We start from the raw sequence: 21800 nt of genomic DNA, 5'->3' as shown, positions 1-21800 counted from the left end.
TCAACTTCTACAGCATACTCGTGTTTCCTGGTGGCACTGCTAAGGAACTGTAAATCCACAGTCAGCTCAACACATAAAGAACAGTCAACTATGGGAATAGCTTCATAATATAATTAACAGCTCCAGGTTACATTTTAAGGAAACTTGATTTTAATAAAACAATTTATCCAGCACATACAGGACACTTCTAGAACAGAGCCTCATCAGAGTTGCTCCATAAGACTTGAAACTGTATAATTGATATTGAAGTTTGTATCTTCTTTTAATAAGCACCTCTTACCTACCTATAGTTTTCTGTCTTTGATTGACACCATGGTTTACCCAATGATTTCACTTTACAGTATAAGATGGGAATGTATCTCACAAATAGGTATTTATACCTCTAGAAGTACCAAATTCAGAACTCAAATGTGAATCACTTACTTCAAAATATTCTAATTAATTAAAATTAATTATAACCTGAAAGGAATACAGTTTAGTCAGTTTAATGCCAAGTGATGACGGGTGAATCTCCTAAGAGGCTCACCACTGAGTGATTTACTGCAACAACAGTAAGCTTGATATTATCAGCCTAGGAGCAACAGATAAGACATCAAAAGTTCAGTGTATCACTCACTTCAGCTGATTCAAGGCATACATACCATCCCCATAGCCACAAAAAGGTACAAAAACTCATCATGGAACTTAAATTTCATCTGAAACTGCAGAAAAGCTTAAAATAACCTGTGAGAAATTGAAATGTTCATGGTTAATGACTCACACAATCAGCCATTTGCAAAAACAGGAGGGTGCTTTGCTCATGATGCACCATGTAACCATCCAGATGCAGAGGGCACACCCACCACCAGAGCTACAAGTTGGGTTTTGAGCCAGGTAAAGGAAGAGGCAAATAAGCAGCAGATCCTGTGAGGTGGGATAATGCTTTTTATCATGCCAATGTCCTCCCTCATACAACTGGCTCAGGTGTGAAAACTTCCCTCCATGGAAGTACTGGGACATTCACATGTAGGCCTGAAGGTATTCATCCTTTTTCATGGGGCATAACTGGCTCAACTACACTTAACTGAGAGGCAGTTGCCATGTCTTAGGTGTCATAAACCATCAAAGACCCCCAGAGTGCCCCCAGACTCATTTCTCAGGTCTTCCACCAGAGGACTGCGTATGATCTACAGTGCTGTATCAGACAGTACACCCCCAGTACACCCTGGGCGTGGGTGTACCTGGGCATTCCCATGTAAACCTGAACATATTGAACCCATTGAACTCTATGTTTTGTCAGCTTTCCCCATACCCAAAGGACCACGACTGCAACTATCACTCCAACCAACAGACATCAAAACTGCAACAATCAAGTCTCACTGCTGGATCCATGGATGGTGATATCATTCCTCTCCACTGTCTACTCTTATCCTTTCTCCCTCTTTCTTTATTTCTTGTTCTTATATATTTTGGTAAGCGATATCTTTATACTTTTATATTGTTATACTACTATAGATAATAATAACCACATAACCAAAATGGCTAAATACCTCCTTTCCATTGCAACCAAATTGTTCTGAAATAAGCCTGCCATGTATATATTATCAATGCTCATTTAGTGTCATTTCACTCTAATCTGTCCCAAAGGATCTATTATTAACAAGAACCTCAGTTACCTTGCCTTTAGGGGCAGGTTACAACATAACCATTAAAATTATTAAAATGTTAATACAAGATCTTACATTTATAGAAGGAAGCATGACAAAAATCCACGTGCCTATGCCTAATAACAAGTTTTCTGCACCCCTAAATTTCACTAATACAGTATCAACTTAACCATATACAAGAAAACAAGGAGAGAGAAAAAGATGACCTATTTCAAATTATTATGTCAACTGCCCTTTACCTAGAGGTACAGAAGAAACTGCCAAAATACTTCAGGAGCGCCAGGAAAGAGAGTCCTTAAAATTTAAGGACAGCAAATAGCTATTATCTCAGTGATAAAATTAGCTCCCTTAGCAAAACTTTCAGACTACTTGCATGCTTTCGATTTTACAAGTCTGTGCCACAATCTGGCTCCATCGGGAAAGGTGCCAAAACTCAGCTTTAACTATTAACATTAGGATCCTTCCTGGTCTCCAGCCTGCTGCCCGTCGCGGAGGTCAAAGGCAGCGCGCACGGTACTTTGAATCAAAGCGACCAACAGTGATTTTTTATTATCATTTCCTTTTTTTTTTTTTTACCGTGGAAACACAACTCGCTACTTTTAAATCCCGTGTGGGTGCGTGCTTTATACTCCGTCCCCAGCCAGCGGCGCTCTGTGCCGAGCCGTGGGAGAGGGAGAGCGCGGCGGGGCCCGTCCCAGCCCGGACCCCGCCGCCAGCCCCTCGCGGTGCCGCCCGTTCCGCTCCGCGCCCGCGGAGGGGCAGCGGCGGGGCAGCCGGGCATCCCCGCACAGCCCACCTGGCTGCTCCGCCTTCCCGAGAGCGAGGGTCCCGCGCCGCCGCCCCGTCCCGTCCCGACCCTTTCCCGCGCCTCCCCGTGAGAGGGTCCCGCGTGGGCACCCGATGGCGCAGCCCGAGAGAGTCGCCCCCGCGTACTCACCGCGGCGGAGACGGCGCTGAGCTCGGCGCTCAGCAGCAGCCCGAAGCCCAGCCAGAGCCGCATGCTGCCGCGCACCGCTGCGCGCCGTCGGTCCCTGGGCGGCGGGGCGCCGGCGGCTCACAGTGGGGCTCCGCGGGGCCGGCCCCACATGCGCGCTTCTCCCCTCCGTCGCGGCCGCGCAGCCTGCAATGCCTCGGGGGCGAAGGACTCGCCGTAAACGATGGGCGGTGGCAGCCCCCTCTCCTCCCCCGGGCGGGGACCTCGCCCGCTCCTGTTCCCCGCTGTCCGCAGTTCCTCCTCCTCCTCCTCCCCTCCGCGGGTGGCTGGCGGGCCGGGGGGGCGCGGGCGGAGGGGGGAGGCGCCGCTTGCTCGGCGCACACGGCCGCGGCCGCCGGGAGGGCTCGGCAGCGCAGCGGTGCGGAGCGGGCGCGGGGCCGGGCGGCGGGAGGGGCGGGGAAGGGCCGGGGGCGCTGGCTCTGCTTCTGCTTCTGCCCGGCCCGTCGGGGTCCGCGCCCCCGCGGGGGGCTGCGCGGCGCGGGGAGCGGCGCAACACCCCGCTCTCCCCCGGATCGGAGCGGCCCGGCCCGGCCCGGGCGGAGGGGCCGCTCCCTGCCCTGGCAGCGGCGGCGCTGAACCCGGAGACCTCCGGCGGGGGGAGCGGCGTTACAAGCGGGCTCTTCTCTGCCTTGTAGGGGCGACCGTCCGGCGGGAGGGAGCCCTGAGCCGAGCCCTCGGCAAGGGAAGGAGCGAAAATGGACATCTCGCAGCTTCCCAGTGCACGTATTTTCCTTTGTCAGTAAGTAATTCCGCTCGGCAGGCTTTTGGAAATAACTTTTTTAAAGTCGTATTGTCACCTTTAACTGTAGAGCGTTATCACGTGCTTGTTTTGTGCGAGCTTAAAACAATGTTGTCCTTATTCACCTTTCCCTGCAGGGATATGGGGCTTCTGTTGATCCTGATGGAAGTCGTGCTGTCAGCCGTCAGAGTGGATGCCGTAAGTAAAAGGTCTTCTGACTTTTACTGAGAAGAGAGAAGGAGAAAGCAGTTTCCTTGGTACCAGAAAGTGAGGAACTGCCTTTTCCTTTGCCAGATGGCTTATCTATCATTCCATTAAAAGAAACAACTAACAAATAATCTCTGCAAGCCTTACAGATTGCTGCCTTTAACAAAATGATGTTTAACAGAGAAGCATAATGCTTCAAGTGTCAGGTTGTTTGAAGTAGTCAATTGTTAATTTTGCTCAGACTGGGTAATTTGTTAAAGCAATAATGAAGCAAACACAGCAACTTCTTCATTTTTTAAGGAAAGCCCCAAAAATGCAGTGCAGTAGATACCGAAGAGTACCTTGGAAAAGTTAACCTGCAGAGGAAAAGTTCACTTAAGTACAGACCTCATCTGAGGACTGTGAAGCTTATTTTTACAAATTAGAGGCATGTTTATAAATAAACTGTTGTCTAAATGAAACTGTTAAATCCAAAAGTAGGTTTAAAGTGTTATATAGGTGGTTGTAGCTATCCACCTGAAGTGTTGAAAAAAGCAGAAGTGATTAAACTCTTGCATCATTGTCACATGGATGTGAAAGAAGTGAGAGAAAACCTATATGGAAGTGCAACATTTTCCTTTTACAAAGGTTGGTGAATTTCATGGAAAGATTGTCATTAATACAAGTAGGCTTTGCATCAGGCCTAAATAGAGCAGACTAACATTGGTAAGGCTTGGCTTGTGGCTGCATTCACTGGTCAGCCACAAAGTGTGGGTAAGGCTCTGTGGTCATGTACAAGTGGGACCTTGATTACATTTTTTCGAAAGCTATCCTACTTACATTTTAATCCTACTGTTTGTAACTTTATGACTTTACACTCATTATAGATATCCAATGTGGTTACATCTTTGTGGTGAGATGGCATACTGTATTAAGGAATAGGAAAGAGTAGGACTTTTGCAGCAGGTGTTGTGACATATGATAATCTTGCACTCCAGCTGCAGTTGGCATGTAGAGCTTGCCGGTCAGTCTGTGTGGATGGTTGGTCTTTCCACAACATGTCTGAGCAAGAGCTGTCAGCCTGGGGACCCACAGGGAAGGAACAGAATGAGGACCTCAAGTGTCATGTGCTACTTGTCTTTGCCACATTTAGATACAAACATTGTTCTGCTGAGTAGCGCTGAATGAATGATAAAATTACCACGTGCTGTTGAAACCAGAGCAGGCTGGTGATACTGCAAATGTTTTATCCCAGTAATGATATCACTGGGATTAGTTGACATGAAACAATGGCATTTGTGGTATGACCCTCCTTTTTATGAAGTTGTGCTAGAGTGTGCGTAGCATGATACCTGAGTTTTAGCTAAAGCATGAACTAATTAATTCTCCTTCGAGTTCTTATTGTAGACTGCAGTCTGTGGTGGTAAAATAGAGATATATTGAAGAGGTGTTTGAGATACCTCAGTTAGTGGATGCAGTCTGGTCATGGCTGCTAGGATCTTCACATTCTGGTTTTCCCAGAGAATCTTGGAAGAGTAAATTGACCTGCTTGAAGGCCTAATTTCCCAAAAGTAAGTATTCCTAAGGTTGTGGCTGCATAGAGATGAAACACCACAGTGAATGTGAAGGGGGAAGTTTGGTCATGTGTCCATGAAAAATTGAGCTGCACTGCCACCAAATATTTATCCTATTTTCTACCCATATGCTGCTCCCTTCCCTTGGGCAGCCCAGGTAGTAGTTGTGTGGTGAACTGAATTGGAAAATTCCTTGTTAAAACTAATCAGGACCCCAAGGGAGAAGAGGGGTGAGAGCTAACTTTATCCCGGATCAGATCACCACTTGTATTCATAGAAACTTGGGCTGGAATGAGACTGGGAGCAGGCAGCTGGGTGTGGGAGGAGGGTTGGGCTTGCTCCTTGCAGTGACAGCTCTGGTCAAATGCGTTTGCAAAGTAACAAAGTGTCTGTGTGAAGCAGCAGCACCCAAGTAATTGCGGGTGGGTTGCTGGCAGTCATATTCTTTATATTATAATCCTGTTTGCCACACTGAATCTTATCCTATTTGTTACACAGATTAACATGCTAATGTTATGAAGTGTTTTATTAGCTTGGATTAAAAAAACCTGCTATGAATTATTAGAGTCTGTGAGACCAGGTCTTAAAAGTCACAGTTCCACCTGTAATGAGAGAAGCAGAGCTCCTGAGTTTGACAGCCATATATATGTGAATGAGTTAGAGCTGCTGGAGATAAGTGCTGTAGAATGAGTAAAATCGCACATAGGAAGAAACTGGAATGAGATTAAGGAGGAAGCCAGGAAGGAGGGAGAGAGAAAGAGTGGAACTCAGAGAGTTTGAATGAATATCTTGCCTGGCAGGCTGCTGCTAGCTGTTAGGGAGACGGATGTTTCTCACCAGGAAAACAAATGGGAGGAAGAAAAAGAAAGAGGATGTTTAAGATATCTGAGAACTGGGAGAGAAAATGATGTCTCTGGCAAAAGGAGAGGATGCTGGTTGCAGGCTTGAAGAACTAAGGAAGAGAAATCCCTGAAGGGAAATGCTAGGACAGACAGCCAAATGGAGCAGATCAGGCCCCAGTTATGTTTAGCACTGTTTGGCATACGCTGGGTAGTGATGTTAAAAGACCTCAAATAACTTTGGAACTGCTCTGAATTGTAGATTTGAGAATTCACATGACTTAAATAAAAGTAAGTAGTATTAACTACCTGAAGTTCAACCAGGTTTGCAGATTTCTTCTCCCTTTCTGTCCCTGCAAATACATTTAATCCAAAATATAATTCTTCTATTTTTTTTCTCTTCAGAGAGAATATATCTTCTGCTAATGCTGATTTTTTTTTCTTTCGTCTTTCCCAAAGCACACTTTTTCCCAAGTAGTTTTGTAAGATTTGATTACTCTATTGGTGCCCCTTTAGTATATTTTTTTAAACTGCCTCTAACGAAAATTACTTTTTTTCCAAGTTATATTCTGGTGGGAGCACTAGAATTCCAGAAAAAGAAGGAAATAACTGTTGGATCAAAGAAAGAAAATTGAGAGAGAATAAGTTTGAATAACATTTGCAAAAATAACTGCAAATAACAGATGACAATTGTCATTTTAAAAGGAGAACTAATATAAATATATAGAAAGAAAACAGTTGAAGTAATTCGTGAGATATAATTCACTTCTGTGAGATTGTAAGGGGATATATCATGGGGAATGTCATCAAAGTGGGAGAAGCAATAATCCTTAAAAAGAAATCCTTAAAACCATCAGCAATGTATTTCTCCTATTGATTTCATAATGAAATTAGATTGCTGACATGGGCACCTAAGTTATTGCTCACAGTTAAAATGTGTCAATGCTCTGTGGCTGTCTGACATCCAGGTTGTCCCAGATGTGTCCTGTTTTATTCCATCTGGAAACTTTTGTCTGGTTGAAACAGGAGGACTTTTTATATTAACCCAGGATTTCCAGGCTGAAAGAAGCCAGGGTGGAGTAATCACTCGGCCCATCCTGCTCAGCATGTCCACTGTGAATGTACGCACTGGGATCACAGTGTGAAAAATGTGATAGGGCAGACATACTGCCCCAATGGTCTGGGAATGAGGCATCAGTCTGATGTATTGATTTCTTCTGCCACATTACTTAGTGCATGCAAAGCAAATCCATCTCTTCCTGGAAATACCAGGCTCTGTGTGCTGCTACCCACACCTGTGTGGTGCTTCAAAAATAGCTTTGACTAGGAGATCCCCCAAAAAGAAACATTGCAATCCTATTTTAGAAAAATTTCATTTGAGGTATTTCCACACTGGCAGACATGGCTTATCTATGTCTGTTTAAATAAGCATAGAGTTATGCTATGCTTAACTCTATTGAGTTCCACGAGAAAATCAGACAGAATAATGATACCTTGAAAAAAACTCCAACATTTTGGGGAGCCTCCCAGCATATCTGATTGCTTTATTTAAAATTTCTTTGAACCCTGAAAGAATTATTGGGTAGTTCAGAGAGGACTCTTTTTATGTTCGGTTATGGAGCTGTGAAAAGTCCTGAATGAAGGAGATGGCATCCAGATAGCTACATAAGGCAAAGTCCCTCATTTTCACCAACACCAACAGCCTGCCTTGGTCTGGCAGTGGTGTTTCAATGATGAGGGTCACAGTGTGTATCATATTGTATATGGGCATCAGAATGGCTGCCCAAATGGGAATTTGTTTTTTTTCTTTTATGAGATTCATGATTTGTCCCATCAGCATCGTGTGATGCCAGGGAGACAAACACATTCACTGCAAGTACTGCATACATGGAAATGTAGTCATGTTTGATAGCTTCAAATTCCTTGTTTTTGTTCCTTCCTTTTTTTATGTGATGTCTGCTCCACTCACCAGTAAGAGAGTTCCCTTAAATGTCTCTTTCCATTCTTACTCCTCAAATTCTTCCTTGAAATTCTTTTTTTGCTGTCATGTCTATGAAACTGATAGAATTCTAATTTCTTATTAATTAATCATTCTTCCTGGGAAGATTTCTTTATGAGCCATTTCTGCTATGTCTCTGTGGACTAAATTAGAGAGTCTCATCTTTGTATACAGTCATATCCTAACACTGATTCACATTATTCATTTAAGGACTAAAAATACATTACACCAAAAGCAATATATTCTGTCTCCCTGGAGTTAGTGATGGAGAGGAGGAGGTTCTTGCACAGGTCTATGTTTTTTAATCTCTCAGTGCAAAGCCACACATAGATTCTTTACTCGCTTTTTCTTGTGAATAGAAGTATGCTCAATGAATATCTACTATAATATATTCAAGTTAATTCTATTTTTTTGAGTTATTAATTATCATATCATATAGTCATGTTGCATTTGGTAGAAGAAGAGACGAGTTCTGTCAGCCTCCCACATTTCTCAGAGTTAAAATGTTGATACTGAGAGACAAGAACCCTGACAAGGTAAACTATCATGTAATAAAATGGTCTTGTTATTTTTGTCATCTTATCCTGAAAGTAGCTGAAGCAGTTTTAGAAATTCAGTATTGCTTCTCCTTGAGCTTCTAAAGTAGGACATCTGGATTTTATTGTGTAGTTATTGCACCACAGGAAGTCTTTAAGCATTATGATACTAAACCTACCATGTATTTTTTAAATTTGCACAAAAAAATATTTATAATCCAATCATATTTGCCCTACCCCAAATGTAAAACTGCATTGTGGCTTATTCAGTTATACTATACGCAAACACATTTGTTACAAATGTTTTAATTCAGTAGTTCAGAGCACAGTTTATTTTAGAGGATCTTTTTTCTTTTTGAAGTATGAATTTCTTGTTTGAGACCAGACTATTCTTTATTAGTTCTTTGCTTTTGTTTTTCCAAGCCAAAAATTGGTCAAGAAGTGGAACATTCTTTGTACTGTATTATACTGATCGAAGATCTTGGGAGAGTTCAATGCTAATTTAGTAGCTTACAGTTATGATATCTTTGCCTGCTGAAGAAGGCAGCTTATCTTCTCATGCTTTGCTTTATTTGCAGTACCTCATTTTCTCCCAAGGAGTAAAAAGCACAGTGAAATTTGCAGTATTTCCTGATGTTTATCAACAGTTATTTTCTTTAAAATGGCAGCAGCTAGGTGACAGAAGCCATTGACTCAGCTCACAGTGAAAGTATGTGATCTTTATCATGCAAATATTTCTGAGTGACCAAGCACCCACATTGTTGGTTTTCATGTGCCCTTTTTTGTCCATTTGGAAGCTGAGGGTGCTGATGTGAATTATGAGGGCAAGGGTAACTCCTTGTTTTCAGACCCTAGAAGCAATGCATAGCAAGGGGAAAGCTCTCACAAAGAAGTTCATGAGCAAACTTACATCTATGCAATTAATTTGCCCTACTTTAGCAGAATCATGTTTTTATTGCAGTTTCCCCTCTTTGACAAGTCTCAGTGTTTGACCAGGCTGCTGCATCTTCTGAACATGCCTGGTTTTGTGCTATCTTTCAGTTTCTGCCTTTGCTTTCATACTTGCCGGGAATGAACAGTGATGTGGATATGGCTTACCCAGTGGCAGCATGGGCTGCTGCTCCCTGTGGGCAGGGGAGCTGGGAGGCAGGAGGCAGAGGCCAGGGTGGGGAGGTGGGCAGGACCCTCGCCCTCCAGTGGGTCAGGGTCCTCCAGGTGGTCACCATGGTCAGAGACAGCCCTGGAGGGCAGAGCGGGGCATGGGGCTGGAGCTGTGGCACAGGCATGGCTGACCACAGCTCAGGCCAACACCAAGGCCCAGCATTCAGCCCCAGCTCATGAGCTGCAGGCTGGCCAAGGGGGAAGCCCCACTTCTCACAGCCCTTTTCCCACACAACTCATTTCACACCCCTCTGAGAGCACAGCTGCACCAGGAGCTGGCCCTGCGCCCGGTGGCCAGACCTGGGGCTCCCCTGGGGTGGGCTGGGGGAGCAGGCCTGATGCAAAGGCAGCCAGCAGGTCCCAGTACAGCCCAGCTGGCTGTGGACAGGCCGGGGAGCTGGAAAAGCAGATGTGTAAGTTTAAAATTCAGTGGCAATTTTAGGGAAATTACCATGTTTTAGGAGGGTTGGGACAGAATTTTAAAATTGACCAGAGCCTTCTGTCTAAATTGAAAGAGCAGCACTATTTAGCACCTCTCTCCTAGCAGAGTTCCTTAAAAAAGGGACTTTTTGTTAAGAAAACCCCCTGATGTTCACCACAAATTTACTAACAAGTTCTATTTTTATTTTAGACACAGGAGATCAGAAGAACATTTAGATCATATCAATTACCAAGGATGCACGCTTACTGGGATATTTCAGGCATCCTATTTATTTGTAAATGATCCCAACCTTTATTTTGAAGTAGCTTTCTGAAGTTAGCAAGTGAAGATCATTCAGAGAAATAGGGCTTGGCTTATTTTTGGCAGGTCTTAGCTGCAGATCCTACCCACACCTCTTCTCAGCATTGGTTGATAGAGCCAAGTGATAGATTTTTTTATTCCAACTATATTTTTCCTTTATACTTCACCAGGCTTTTAATGGTTCTTTGCTGGCCAAAATTACTTGCCTGTATAATCAGGCTGTATATAAAAAGCAAAAACTGGGCAAAGTGAAGTATTTTGGATACAGCACATACCCTTCCGTTTGTCCTATTCTGTTTTGTTTTGTTTTTCTTGTTTTTTGTTTGTGTCATTACTGAACAACTGCCTGCCTCAAGTTTAAGTCATGTCCCAAAGCACAACTCTGAGCTTGTGAATTTTTACATCTGATGGAGCTCCTGGATCTTGCATACCACCCATTGGTGCCTGAGCAGGGTGGCTGCCTTTCTGCCCATCCTCTGGAGGCTGCAGCTCCTGGCTTTGCAGGAAGCTGACCTCTTTGCCACATGTTCCGTGCCCACCCCACTTTCAGGCTTGGAAACAAACCTGCTGGTCATCAGGGGTAAAAAGAAAAGAAAAAGGAAAAAGAACAAAAAAAGGCATCTGTACAAATTGACAGTTCGCTGCCTGTACCGTATGAGTCTCCGTTCTCAGGTCCTGCCCATGCTTGCTGCGCCTTGCATCTCTGGGGAGCAGAATCAGCTCTTAAGGTAGGGACAGGAAACTGGGAAAGCTTTGCAGGCTTTCCCTGTCACAGTCGTGCGTGCCTTGCTCTCAGCACAGCGTTGGCTCCTGCTGCTCTGGCTGTGAAATCCCCAAGCATGCTACAAAGAGATGAGGAAAGGCATTTTTACATTCGAGCTCCAGCCTTGCTGACCCCGTGTAATTGATGTTCAGACACCTGGTCTGAGTCTCACAGCATCCCCAACAGATGTACAGAGACCCTGGAGAGCAACTCCAGGAGGAGTGGAGCTGCTCACCAAGGCTGCCGGCGTGTCCTGGGCTGAGCCGCGGCAAAGGGAGTGGGCAGAAAGGAATGCCGCTCCCTTGCAGGGCTGGGAATAGCCGCTGGGGCCACAGAGCATGGGAAGCCTGCATATCTCCCCAAGCCAGCAGCCAGAGAAACAGTCTGCTGGAAACAGCCCAAGCGTCTCTGCATGAAACTTAAAAAATCTTAAGTCACACTAGCTGGAAGAAGGAAGTGAAATGGGGAAATTTAAGCATTTTCCTTGCTGTGTGGGGCTAAGGCCAGGTTTTTGCCAGGTGCTTTGCAGGTTTGTGGTAAGAATAAGTGTGAAAGAGTAAGTGCAAAGCTGCCCAAATCTTCTGTCCTCTGTATGTGCCCAAGAGGTAGCCAGCACATCTGTTATGTCTTAACTTGCGAAAGCCCACAGCCTACTTCCTCTCTGGCTGCGTCCCTTATAGTAAACCACAGAGTCCCAGGTGTATTCTCTGCCTTGTGGTCAATTGGCACAGTTTGTCCATGTCCGTAATGGTAACAGCCTCCTTAATTTCCAAAACAGGATGGCTCCTTAGAGGCTGCCTGTGTTCCTTGCATTATGTTGACTCCTGCACCATGGCCAAAACTGTGCAAGCAGAGCAAGTGAAAACTTCCTAGCCCAAACAACAGGGATTCATTAGACATTTCTGACAACAAAATGGTATGGATGGTCAAGCTGCAGGGCACAGGGCTGCTTAATGCATCAATATAGACATGGAGCATATATGCTTCAGGCTGTGACATTGGCTGGCTGGAAGTCGGGGCCCACTCTCATTTCTCACCAGTGTATTGGGTGGTTTTGCCTGAGTAAGGATGGAATAAAAGAACTGAGCAGCACTGTCACTCATTTGAATAGGAAATTTGTGCCAAAGAAGACCGAAACCCCTTCTGATCATTTTGTTTTAAGTTTTATGTGATGATTCTTGGCATTAGCATGCCCTATTTGTTGGTATCTGCATCATGTAAGTAAAATAAGAGACAAAAATAAGCATGTAAGTAGGTGTAAATGGCAACAGGTCACAAATCAAATTGCAAAAACTATTTACTACTGCTGTTTACTACAGGCCTCAGTGTTAGGAAAAGTAGTCCTTCCCAAAGAAAGGACAGTGACTAGAGTATGTAGACATTGGCTTATGGTGGTACCTTACGTTGCAACACCTCAACTGCACTTTGATCTGCCCTTGGAGAGTGTCAACACTGCAGTGCATCTTCTTCAATTGCCCCACTCTCCAGAGAGATTTTCCATCTACGTGGAATGGTCAGATGAGGGGAATGGCAAAAATATGCTCTTTTACCTTATAGTTTTAGGATAAAGTCAAGGATAGGTGAGTAATAGAAGGTAGTAATGGAAGGTAGGGGGGTTTAATTGTCCTCATTTAATGCAAGCTGGAGTTTATCAGTTTTCAGTCACACAATGCCAGCTTCCAGTCTAGATTTCTTTCTTTTCTATTCCAGTCCTTTCCTATGTCAAGAGTTTTTATTCCTATGGTGAATCACAGCCTTGCTGCCTTATCTATTAAGCTATTAATACTCCCTTAAAAAAAAAAAAACATGTCTACCACAAGATTGTCTGCGTAGCTTTTGCCTCAGTCTTAGAGAAGAAGGAGAGGACATTTTGGGACTCCATCCTTTCAGTGACCCAGGGACCAAAGGGGTCAGTACCGCTTTCTTTTGACTAAATAGACTTAGACTCAAAGAGAGTGAAATATGGTACTATTTCCACACATCAAACTATCTATACCTGAATCTCTTCCAAGGAATGATTATTTAAATAAACTTATATGGCTGATGGACTGGGAAAAACCCAGAAAAAATATTTTCTCTTTAACATTTATTTCCTTTTGTGAATTTATGCCATCAAATTGAGATCCAAATATGTTATGCCATCCATCCAATGTATGCAATGCTAACATTTATCTGATTGTTTTTCTGTGTAAGAGGGGAAACTTTAAACTCTTCTTGTTGTTACTTGTTCATCATAACTGTGTTTGTGTCTTCAAGGGGATAAGATAGTAACCATTCCTTAAGAAAATGTTACCTCTGCTTTCACAACTCTAATCTCTTGTGTGAGGTTTGTATTGTCCCTTAGGGACACGGTATCACATAGAGTCACCAGTGAGTAGACGGGTGATTATTAAGGTAGCTTGAGTCTGGTTCATAAATCATAATGAAGATTGGAACTGTAGTCTTGAATTTGTCTGAGTAAGGAATCCTGTGAGCCCTACAGCAACATGCTTGCATAATCCTATGCTGTTTCATGTTTTGAACCAACTGGTCTGTTGGTTTTTTCCCAAGGAAAAACATACAGTAGTTAATATGACCAAATCATGGGCAGCCAGAAGCATCATACTGGCATGCTGGGAGCTCTTTGTGTATAGAATCCAGTTGCCATGAGGTGGATTCCAGTATTGCCAGCTGCTTTACTGGAACTATACCATCTCAAATTAGGGATGATGTAATTTTTGCTACTTCTTCAAGGTATTTAATTTTCGTTCAACGTCATTTCCACATTAGTCATGTATCATTCCCTGTCATCCACAAAGTCAGTAACATGTGTAAACAGGAGAGAGGAACTGAAGTACAGTCATCATGCGTTATGAATGAGGGGTAGACCGAGATCCGCCCTGGACACGTGTTCTTAGCCTCGAGGCTACTAATCTTTCATTAGGCTTTATAAAAAATGTTCCATTGAGACAAGGACACCTAACTTCATAAAATAGCATGATTAATTTGGGGAGATTAAAGCTCATCCTTCTCAGGAGATAAAGGGATATGAAAATGCACTTGCCAAGTAGTTTCAGTACTTACCCTGCAGACATAATTTGTAGAGAGATTACAGTGCTGCATGCAGGTAATGGGCAACCCCAGAGTAATCCATTCATCCATGCTAAAATGTCAACTCTCCAAGCCCATTTATGTACATACAGGAAAACCCAGGATTTTTTTCTTTAAAGAGAGACTGTCATCTCAAGATGCCTTGCTATTTGGAGCTCTTCCGTAAATAAGAATTTACTGTTTTCTTTGAGAAAAGTTCTACTCTTCAGTAGCTGAGAAGCAAGGCCTGGGACCATTCTGTTATCTTTTTGTGGTCAGACTGACCTGAAGTTTTATGAGTATTGAGGCCATGTTGCTCAGAACACAGCTGCGTTGGGCAGGACACGTCTCAAGGATGAAGGACCACCGCCTCCCTAAGATCTTGCTCTATGGTGAACTTGCCACCGGCTGCCGCAAGAGAGGAGCCCCGAAGAAAAGATACAAGGACTCCCTGAAACAATGTCTCAGCCTTGGCCATATCGATCACCATCATTGGTCTACTCTGGCCTCCAATCGGGAGGTCTGGAGACACACCATCTATAACGCTGCTGATGCTTTTGAGAACCCTCGCAGGATCACTCACAAGGAGAAAAGACAACGTAGAAAGAACCGTGTCTTGTCAACACCACCTAAGGAGTCTTTCTGCTGTGCAAGATAGACGTGTCTATCTCGCATTGGCCTTTTTAGCCACCAGCGCACTTGTAGCAAATGTTGATAGAGTCCTTCCCAAATCTTTGTTCATGAAGCCTAGCCATGATGGCCAGAAGTTGTTTGAACTGCAGAAATTTTGCTGTTTAATCTCAGAATTTCTGCTGTATCTTCCTACTTCCAAGTTTTCCTACTGTAAAAAGTGAGTACTGTTTTCCTATGACATGGGAAAATGGTGAATTAAAATAAAGGAGCAAGGTTATTGCTTTCTCTTTTTTGTTGTTTTTGGATGAAAGACCAACTCAGTTTTGCCTTAGCTTCAAGAAATGTCCTTTTTTTTTTTTGGCATTTCAAAACCGAATGTAATTTTAAATAGTCTGATTAGCCTCTGCAGGGACTCTAGTTGATAATGTCAGCTGTCCCTTGCATCTTTCAAATGAACAATGTACACAAAGACTGTGCTCCAGAGCAGGAAAGACTTCTAACCTTTTGATCTGATGATCTGTTCCCAAAATCTCTGCATGTCTGAAAGCAGCAAGACAAATACCAGAAAAGTTGGAGACCTGAGGAAAGGGAAAGCTCCAGCATTTCACAAACAGAAGAAAAGAGCAGCTCCTTGAGGGGTCCAGCTGCAGCACAGAGCTCAAAAACGAGCCTGTGAGAGACAGGCTGGCTACTGTGAACTCATGTACCTCTCCTCATTTAAGCAGGAGTGTCAGACTGTCCATCAGCCTCCACAACAGCAGAGCCACACAGAGTCTCTTAAAATCTGTCAATCTTACCGTACTTAAAAGCGGCCTAAAGGAGAGATGAGGACAGACTTTTTATAAGGACAAAGCGGGATGGCTTTAAACTGAAAGGAGATAGGTTTAGATTAGACATTGGGAAGAAATTCTTTACTATGAGAATAGTGAGCCACTGGAACAGGTTGCCCAGAGAAATTGTGAATGTTCCATCCCTGGAAGTGTTCGAGGCCAGGCTGGATGTGGGTTTGAGCAACCTGGTCCAGTGGAACGTATTTTTGCCCATGTCAGGGGTGTTGGAACTAGATAGTCTTTAAGATCCCTTCCAACCCAACGTATTCTGTGGTACTATGAAAATGTAACCCCAATATGAGATCCACAGTTGACTAACTGGGGAGCACAAGCAAGCCATGACTCGCTGCCTGTCTATCCCTGTGATGCTGCTCTTACTGGAGCTGTGGTGAGGAGTGCCCCAGTCTGCATGATGCAGAATGTGTGCACTGCCTGGCCAAGCATACGGACAAGAGGAAGCTCATTCTCCCTTTTGCCATCTAAGCAGGCTGTTAACCATTTTCTCCTTATCATTCAGTATACACATCTATGCCACAGTTGTATTACATTAACTGTAGCATGTCTCAGCTTCAAAAATAACAGAGAAGAAATGTATCCTTGCACACTCAGAGTAGGGTGTTGTTGCCTCCCAAGTTCCATTACTACAGGTTACTGAGCTGGCTACCTTGCTAAAAGTAGCTTCCTTACTTTCAGGAAGCTATGTGTTTTTGCAACTAGAACTTTCCTAGTGAATTAATCTAGATTTTACAAATGCACTGCAACCCATGCTATTCAGGCCAGATACAGTAGCAAGGTGGCTGACTTGAAACTCACTTTTTGAATCCCTGTGCTGTATCGCTATGTGCTGCATTAGACATGCCCCAAAAAGTCACATGTTTCCAAAGGGTATATTCAGCATGATTTGTAAAGACTTAGCAGTGTGAGATCTTGGTATATTATCGCATGGATTCTGTCTAATTACTAAGGACATGTGACCAGTTGCTTTAAGTCTAAATAACTAAAGCTGAAAAACACAATACTTTCCCAGCTTTATTGTTTTGTAATGATTAACTACAATGTTATGAGAGCCATTTCATGCCACCAGCTTTTAAGCAGAACAGCATGATGTCTTCAACAGAAAATTCTAATTTAAATTTGTGCTATCAATTGGTCTAATGTTTTCAGTCAGTTTTTAAAGTGAGATTCCAGCATATTTTATAAATCCCCTTTAAATCAATGGATTTGAGCACACTTCGGTTCAGGCTGTAAGCATTTGACCTCTTCTGCTGGTTGCTGGGAGATGCAACAGAACACAATAGGATTGACTGGATTTAGTGTTCGGGGTAACAATTAATAGAAAATTCTCCCCATATGTGCTGACACTGAGGTTTCATGTTAATCTTTACTAAACTTCTGCTTTACAAGCCTCCCTCAGGTAATAATGAGTGACTTAACATTGCATACATCTTGTGGCTTTCCTGGTTTTGTAGTTGTATGTCATATCTCTTTGTATGAGCTGAGAAATATTTTATCTCTTTTAAGGAGGTTCAAGTTTAATTTCTAAGAACCAGAAGTTGAGAACAGAGTCCTGGAAGAATGTCAGAATATGTCCCCAGACTGATCACCTACATTTGTTATCAGCCAGTGAATTTATGTCTGGGGTTTGCCTTAAATAACAATCATGCAAGCAGAGAGCCAGGAATTTTATTCATTAGAGTCCTGTGACACTCCACCACATTACACTTTCTTGTGTAATTCTTACAGCACTAAACTGTTAGGTCTTTCATCTCTCATCTGCAGTCCTTGCCTATCATCAGCTGAAAGTACAGGCTCGGTTTGATAGAGGACACTTGATTCGTGTGGTGTATCGGTGTAAAGACAAACATAGAATGTATAAAACAAGACTAATATTTATAAAGTAGGCTGTGAGAATTTCCTGAGTTTAATTCATGTTTGAATTACAGTGCCAGTTCTGGAGAAACATCCCATCTGTATTTTTTGTTTTTCTGATTCCTGGGAGTCTATCACAGCTCTTACTAAGTTGTTCCAAGAGTTGATTACTCTAAGAATAAACAAACACAGATTGATTTGATCACATTGATCTAGCTTTAAAATCAGTCTCTGAGGTTTTGTTTTATCTTTGTGAGGTAAATGAAAGAGCTCAACTTTACTAGTTTCATTATGTAGATACTTTATATATCTATGTGACTTGTAGCATTTAATCCATTTTGGTGCATTACATGAAGCTGGGAGAATGGCATGTCCATGAGGTTGGCTACTGTCGCTGATGACAATGGTATCTGGTGAAACAATTGTTTTAAACCCCTATTCTCACTTGCTTCTTATGAGGCTACCTAGATTAGCCTACTGTAATTTGTCACTAAGGGAGCCTTTCCATCAAGTCTTTGACCATTTCCTAGGACTTTTCTCCAAGTCCTTTTCCATTCATACTTGAAATTGTCAGTCACAACCGGACCAAGACATTATTCTTAACGAAGAAAACTGCATAACCTCCTTGTTTCTATTTGTTACTACTGAGTTCATATCGTCAAATGTTGTATTATCTGTTTTCACTGAAGATAAATTGTGTTGATTTTGTTGGATGGGAATTTCCTACCTGATTCATAATCAGCATGTCACGGAACATCAAGTCAAAGAGTGATACAGCAAAATTGTTATCTTTGTTACTCCATAAGAACAGTTTCAAGAATAGATTTTTCTCATAGTTCATAGGTGTTACTTAATTGTATAATACTGCAAGTGAATATAAGTAATTTGCAAAGTTCAGCAAATCAGAAAAATGAACTAGTTTTTAAATCACAGCCAATCAAGGAAAAATAACCTTTCCTTTTTCATTTCTTGCATATCTTCCATAAAACCCATGGACCAGGTTATCCTGTCAGTGATGCAGTGCAGTTTCTATGGGGATGGTTATTGGATTTTGCAGATGTGAAAGGCAAATATGGCCCTTTACGTATGTTGGTATGCAAAGAGCATCAGAAGCATTCTTGCCTTCAGGACAATTGCAAAAGTGTTTCCTTTTTTTTTTTTTGTCATCCACCCATGATGCCATCTAAATTTTATGTTCCTTGGCTGCTAGCTGTTAGCCTCATTAACCTTACTTGATAGAGCGTTCCAGCATTTATGATTCTCATGTGAAAAATGTTTCCTGACGGCTGGAATTTGTTTTTCTTTAATTTTTACCTTTGCCCTCTTGTCCTATTATGCATTCTAGGCTGAAAATAGTAACTTGAGATTGGTGTGCCTACTCCTTACAGTGTAATGAATTCCAGTTAATTCTCTTGCCTTTTCTTCCCTTAAGATAGTCGTGGTGATTTAAAATTAATTAACTAACAATCCTACTTATTTTCACTTAGGTCTCTTGTGTTTTTACATATAGTAATAATTCGTCTATGAAAGGAAATGAGGAAATTGAGATATGTATCATTCATCAGTTGGTCTATTTCCACAAATGCAACGTTACCCTGATGTTGTTAACTTCATTGTCTTATTTGGTATGTGGAGTAGGGCCAACATGATGTTCCTGTAGGCAGTATAACTTGACATTTGTAAGGTTAAAATTTCATCAGTCAATGCAATTTTGCTCTACAGAATGGCAAAATCCCAATTCTTAAATCTAAATCCATTTCACATAGCTGTGATGATCATTGTCAAATTTGCAGTCATGGGAAATGGGAATTTAACCCCTGTTCACAAATAAAAGGGTTTTTTCCCCTTCTGGAGGTCATACAGAGACTCCTGTATACTTACATTCTGCACTGATAGCCACAGATCTTCCTGTCCACCACAGGTCAGCACTACAATTACCGTCACAAAGGCAGTGTGTTTTTATTACATTTTCTTTATAATTTTGACCTTATAGAATGGTTGGATGTAGGTCTGTTAAGGACTACTAATACAAATTAGGATTGGTCAATAGTGCAGCATCTTTTCTTTATAAGGATGTGGATTCATTTGAAATTTTAGGTGCTTTTGGGACAGAGTGCATTGTATTCCAGGAAGCCTGCAATATTATCTTAAGACTAATCGGAAAAGATATAACATTATTTCAATTAACTTCAAGATTATGTTAAGTTCTTTAAATTAAGCTGGTCTGGATCTTGGTGGCTTATTTCTTTTCTTTCTATTGTTTACTTTGTTGTTTCCTAATACAGGTTTCACAGGGTGAAGAGAGAAACTGTGATACTTAGGAAAAGAGCTCATACCATTGACAAACAGAATTATTTACAATTGTTCCAAACAATTCTCCCCAAGTAGACTTTCTAATTAAGTTTATAAAGGATGACAGTGGGAATACAAAGAGGAGATCATATGTTACCTAACTGGGGTGTTTGGGATAAAATAATGCAAAGATACAATCATAGTGTACTTAGAAAGTGCAGCTGTTCTTGGACTGAAAGGATGAAATTATGGTTACCATCCACTGGCAAGTTTTATGTTGTTAAGTCCATCTCTCTGGATACAATTGCTTTTAGGCTGTTTCTTTTTTCAAGTTTACAGTTTTCCAAATGAAGAGTTTGTTTGATGGCCTCTGTCTTATAAAAATATCATGCATCATAGTATTTCCATCTTTGAAAATGGCTATTTCATCATATATTGAAATATATACCCCTTTGTCTGAACTCGTGAAGAAACACACAGTAAAAGCAGTTTTGGCTTTACTGTCTATTAAGAAACCTATTCAAAACAGTCCGCCTTTTGGCTGAGGTGTTTTATGGAAAGTTATCTTGCCTGAGACAAAGTTGGTGGATTAAATAAACTGAAAGTTTTTTCTATCTGTACAATCCTGTATAATGCCTGTCATTCATCCTACATGGAAAAATTATCACTTCTATGAATTTCTTTAATTTATACTAAAACCTCGCAAAATTTACTATCTTTCGAAGTCTCCTTTTAGGGAAAGTAATTGGGTTTTCTTCAGTCTATTAAAAAACTCCATGCAGATAGATAATTGCAAATTTCTACTTTTGCAAAAATGACCAAAAGTTACACTTTTGCTGGAAAGAAGGTTATACTACCAGAAATAAGTGTTTACTGAGTCAAGCATTCCAGTACCAGGTTCTTCTGGGAGGCATTCTAAGAAAGAGAAGGAAGCCTTCCCTGAAGTACTACAAATTCAATGATTATGATACAATAATAGGATTCTTGAAATTCCATTTTAGAAACTTTTTTCACTTAAGAGAGTAAAATGCATCTTCTCAAGTAGGTTGAGATGTTATGAGGCATGCATTTCTAATTTGCATTTCTTTTCATACTTGAATTCATGCCACACATCCATCACTCCTTTTGCTAGCTGCTAATCCTTTTGCTGGCTGCTAATACAAGATCTCTCCACAAAAGTCGAATCTAAGATTTCTCCTCAGAAAGTGAACTCTGTACTTGAAAATTTTGTTTCTTACTTCCTGATGTAAATTGTTGACTTTATAAACTTATTAATACAAGGTTTTTCCCTTCATAATGGTCCATGTACTGCTGAGAGTAAATGTCTAATTTGAGATGCTTCAGAGAAGTCAGGTTTTTAAAAGGTTCGACTTCCTTCAGCAAGTGTTAGCCATGGGCAGGCTCTGCAGTAGGTCTAGGCTGGCTGCTTGGGAGAAGGTACCTGCCAGGCACAGCTGAACCTCTTGTGTGGTGGATGGGTGTCTAGACAGGCAAAACAGCTGGACCTCGTTGTCCTCTGGAGATGTTTTTGTTTCTTCCCTGGTTGCACAGGAAGCAATGGGTGTCCAACAGACCCTTCTAAAGTGTTTCAGCAGCGGACCTGATCTTCCAGGTATCCATAGCCTCTTGTCATTTAGAAAACATTGCTGGCTTGTGCATGTTAAAATGGTCTCGAGTCTTTGCCTCTGAGCATGTTAAATTCCCAGGCACTTATTTATTGCTGTGAGGCTTTCATTTGTTATGACCCTGCAGGGCACAGCTTAGCTGTGTTTCATTGCAATCACATGCCAGTAATGAGAAGCATCTTCCACCTTCTCAAATCCATCTCTGGGGCAAGCTGCCCATGAGGAAAAGCTGCTGCCAGCAGCTATTAGTGTCTGCCACAGCCTCTCCTGAGGCAATTTTGCCTCAGCTGTTGGCTAATGCCA

General features: G+C 42.2%; 2 protein-coding genes across 2 annotated transcripts in view; one reads left to right on the top strand and one right to left on the bottom strand.

Moving 5' to 3' along the window:
- The window catches only part of COL4A1 (collagen type IV alpha 1 chain), a 133816-nt gene extending 131151 nt beyond the window's left edge, over nucleotides 1–2665 (bottom strand). Inside the window, exon 1 of the mRNA XM_017817331.1 lies at nucleotides 2584–2665. Coding sequence (XP_017672820.1) covers nucleotides 2584–2646 — 63 coding nt within the window. The 5' untranslated portion in view covers nucleotides 2647–2665. The remainder of the gene's footprint in view (nucleotides 1–2583) is intronic.
- Nucleotides 2666–2973: 308 nt separating this feature from the next.
- Nucleotides 2974–21800, top strand: part of COL4A2 (collagen type IV alpha 2 chain) — a 145771-nt gene continuing 126944 nt past the window's right edge. The window contains exons 1-3 of the mRNA XM_017817326.1: nucleotides 2974–2998; nucleotides 3276–3379; nucleotides 3517–3577. Of these exons, the coding sequence (XP_017672815.1) occupies nucleotides 3336–3379; nucleotides 3517–3577 (105 nt within the window). The 5' untranslated portion in view covers nucleotides 2974–2998; nucleotides 3276–3335. The remainder of the gene's footprint in view (nucleotides 2999–3275; nucleotides 3380–3516; nucleotides 3578–21800) is intronic.

Source organism: Lepidothrix coronata, unplaced genomic scaffold, assembly GCF_001604755.1.
Source record: "Lepidothrix coronata isolate B3197 unplaced genomic scaffold, Lepidothrix_coronata-1.0 Scaffold60, whole genome shotgun sequence".
Classification (NCBI taxonomy): domain Eukaryota; kingdom Metazoa; phylum Chordata; class Aves; order Passeriformes; family Pipridae; genus Lepidothrix; species Lepidothrix coronata.
This window is presented reverse-complemented; position numbering and strand designations above follow the sequence as displayed.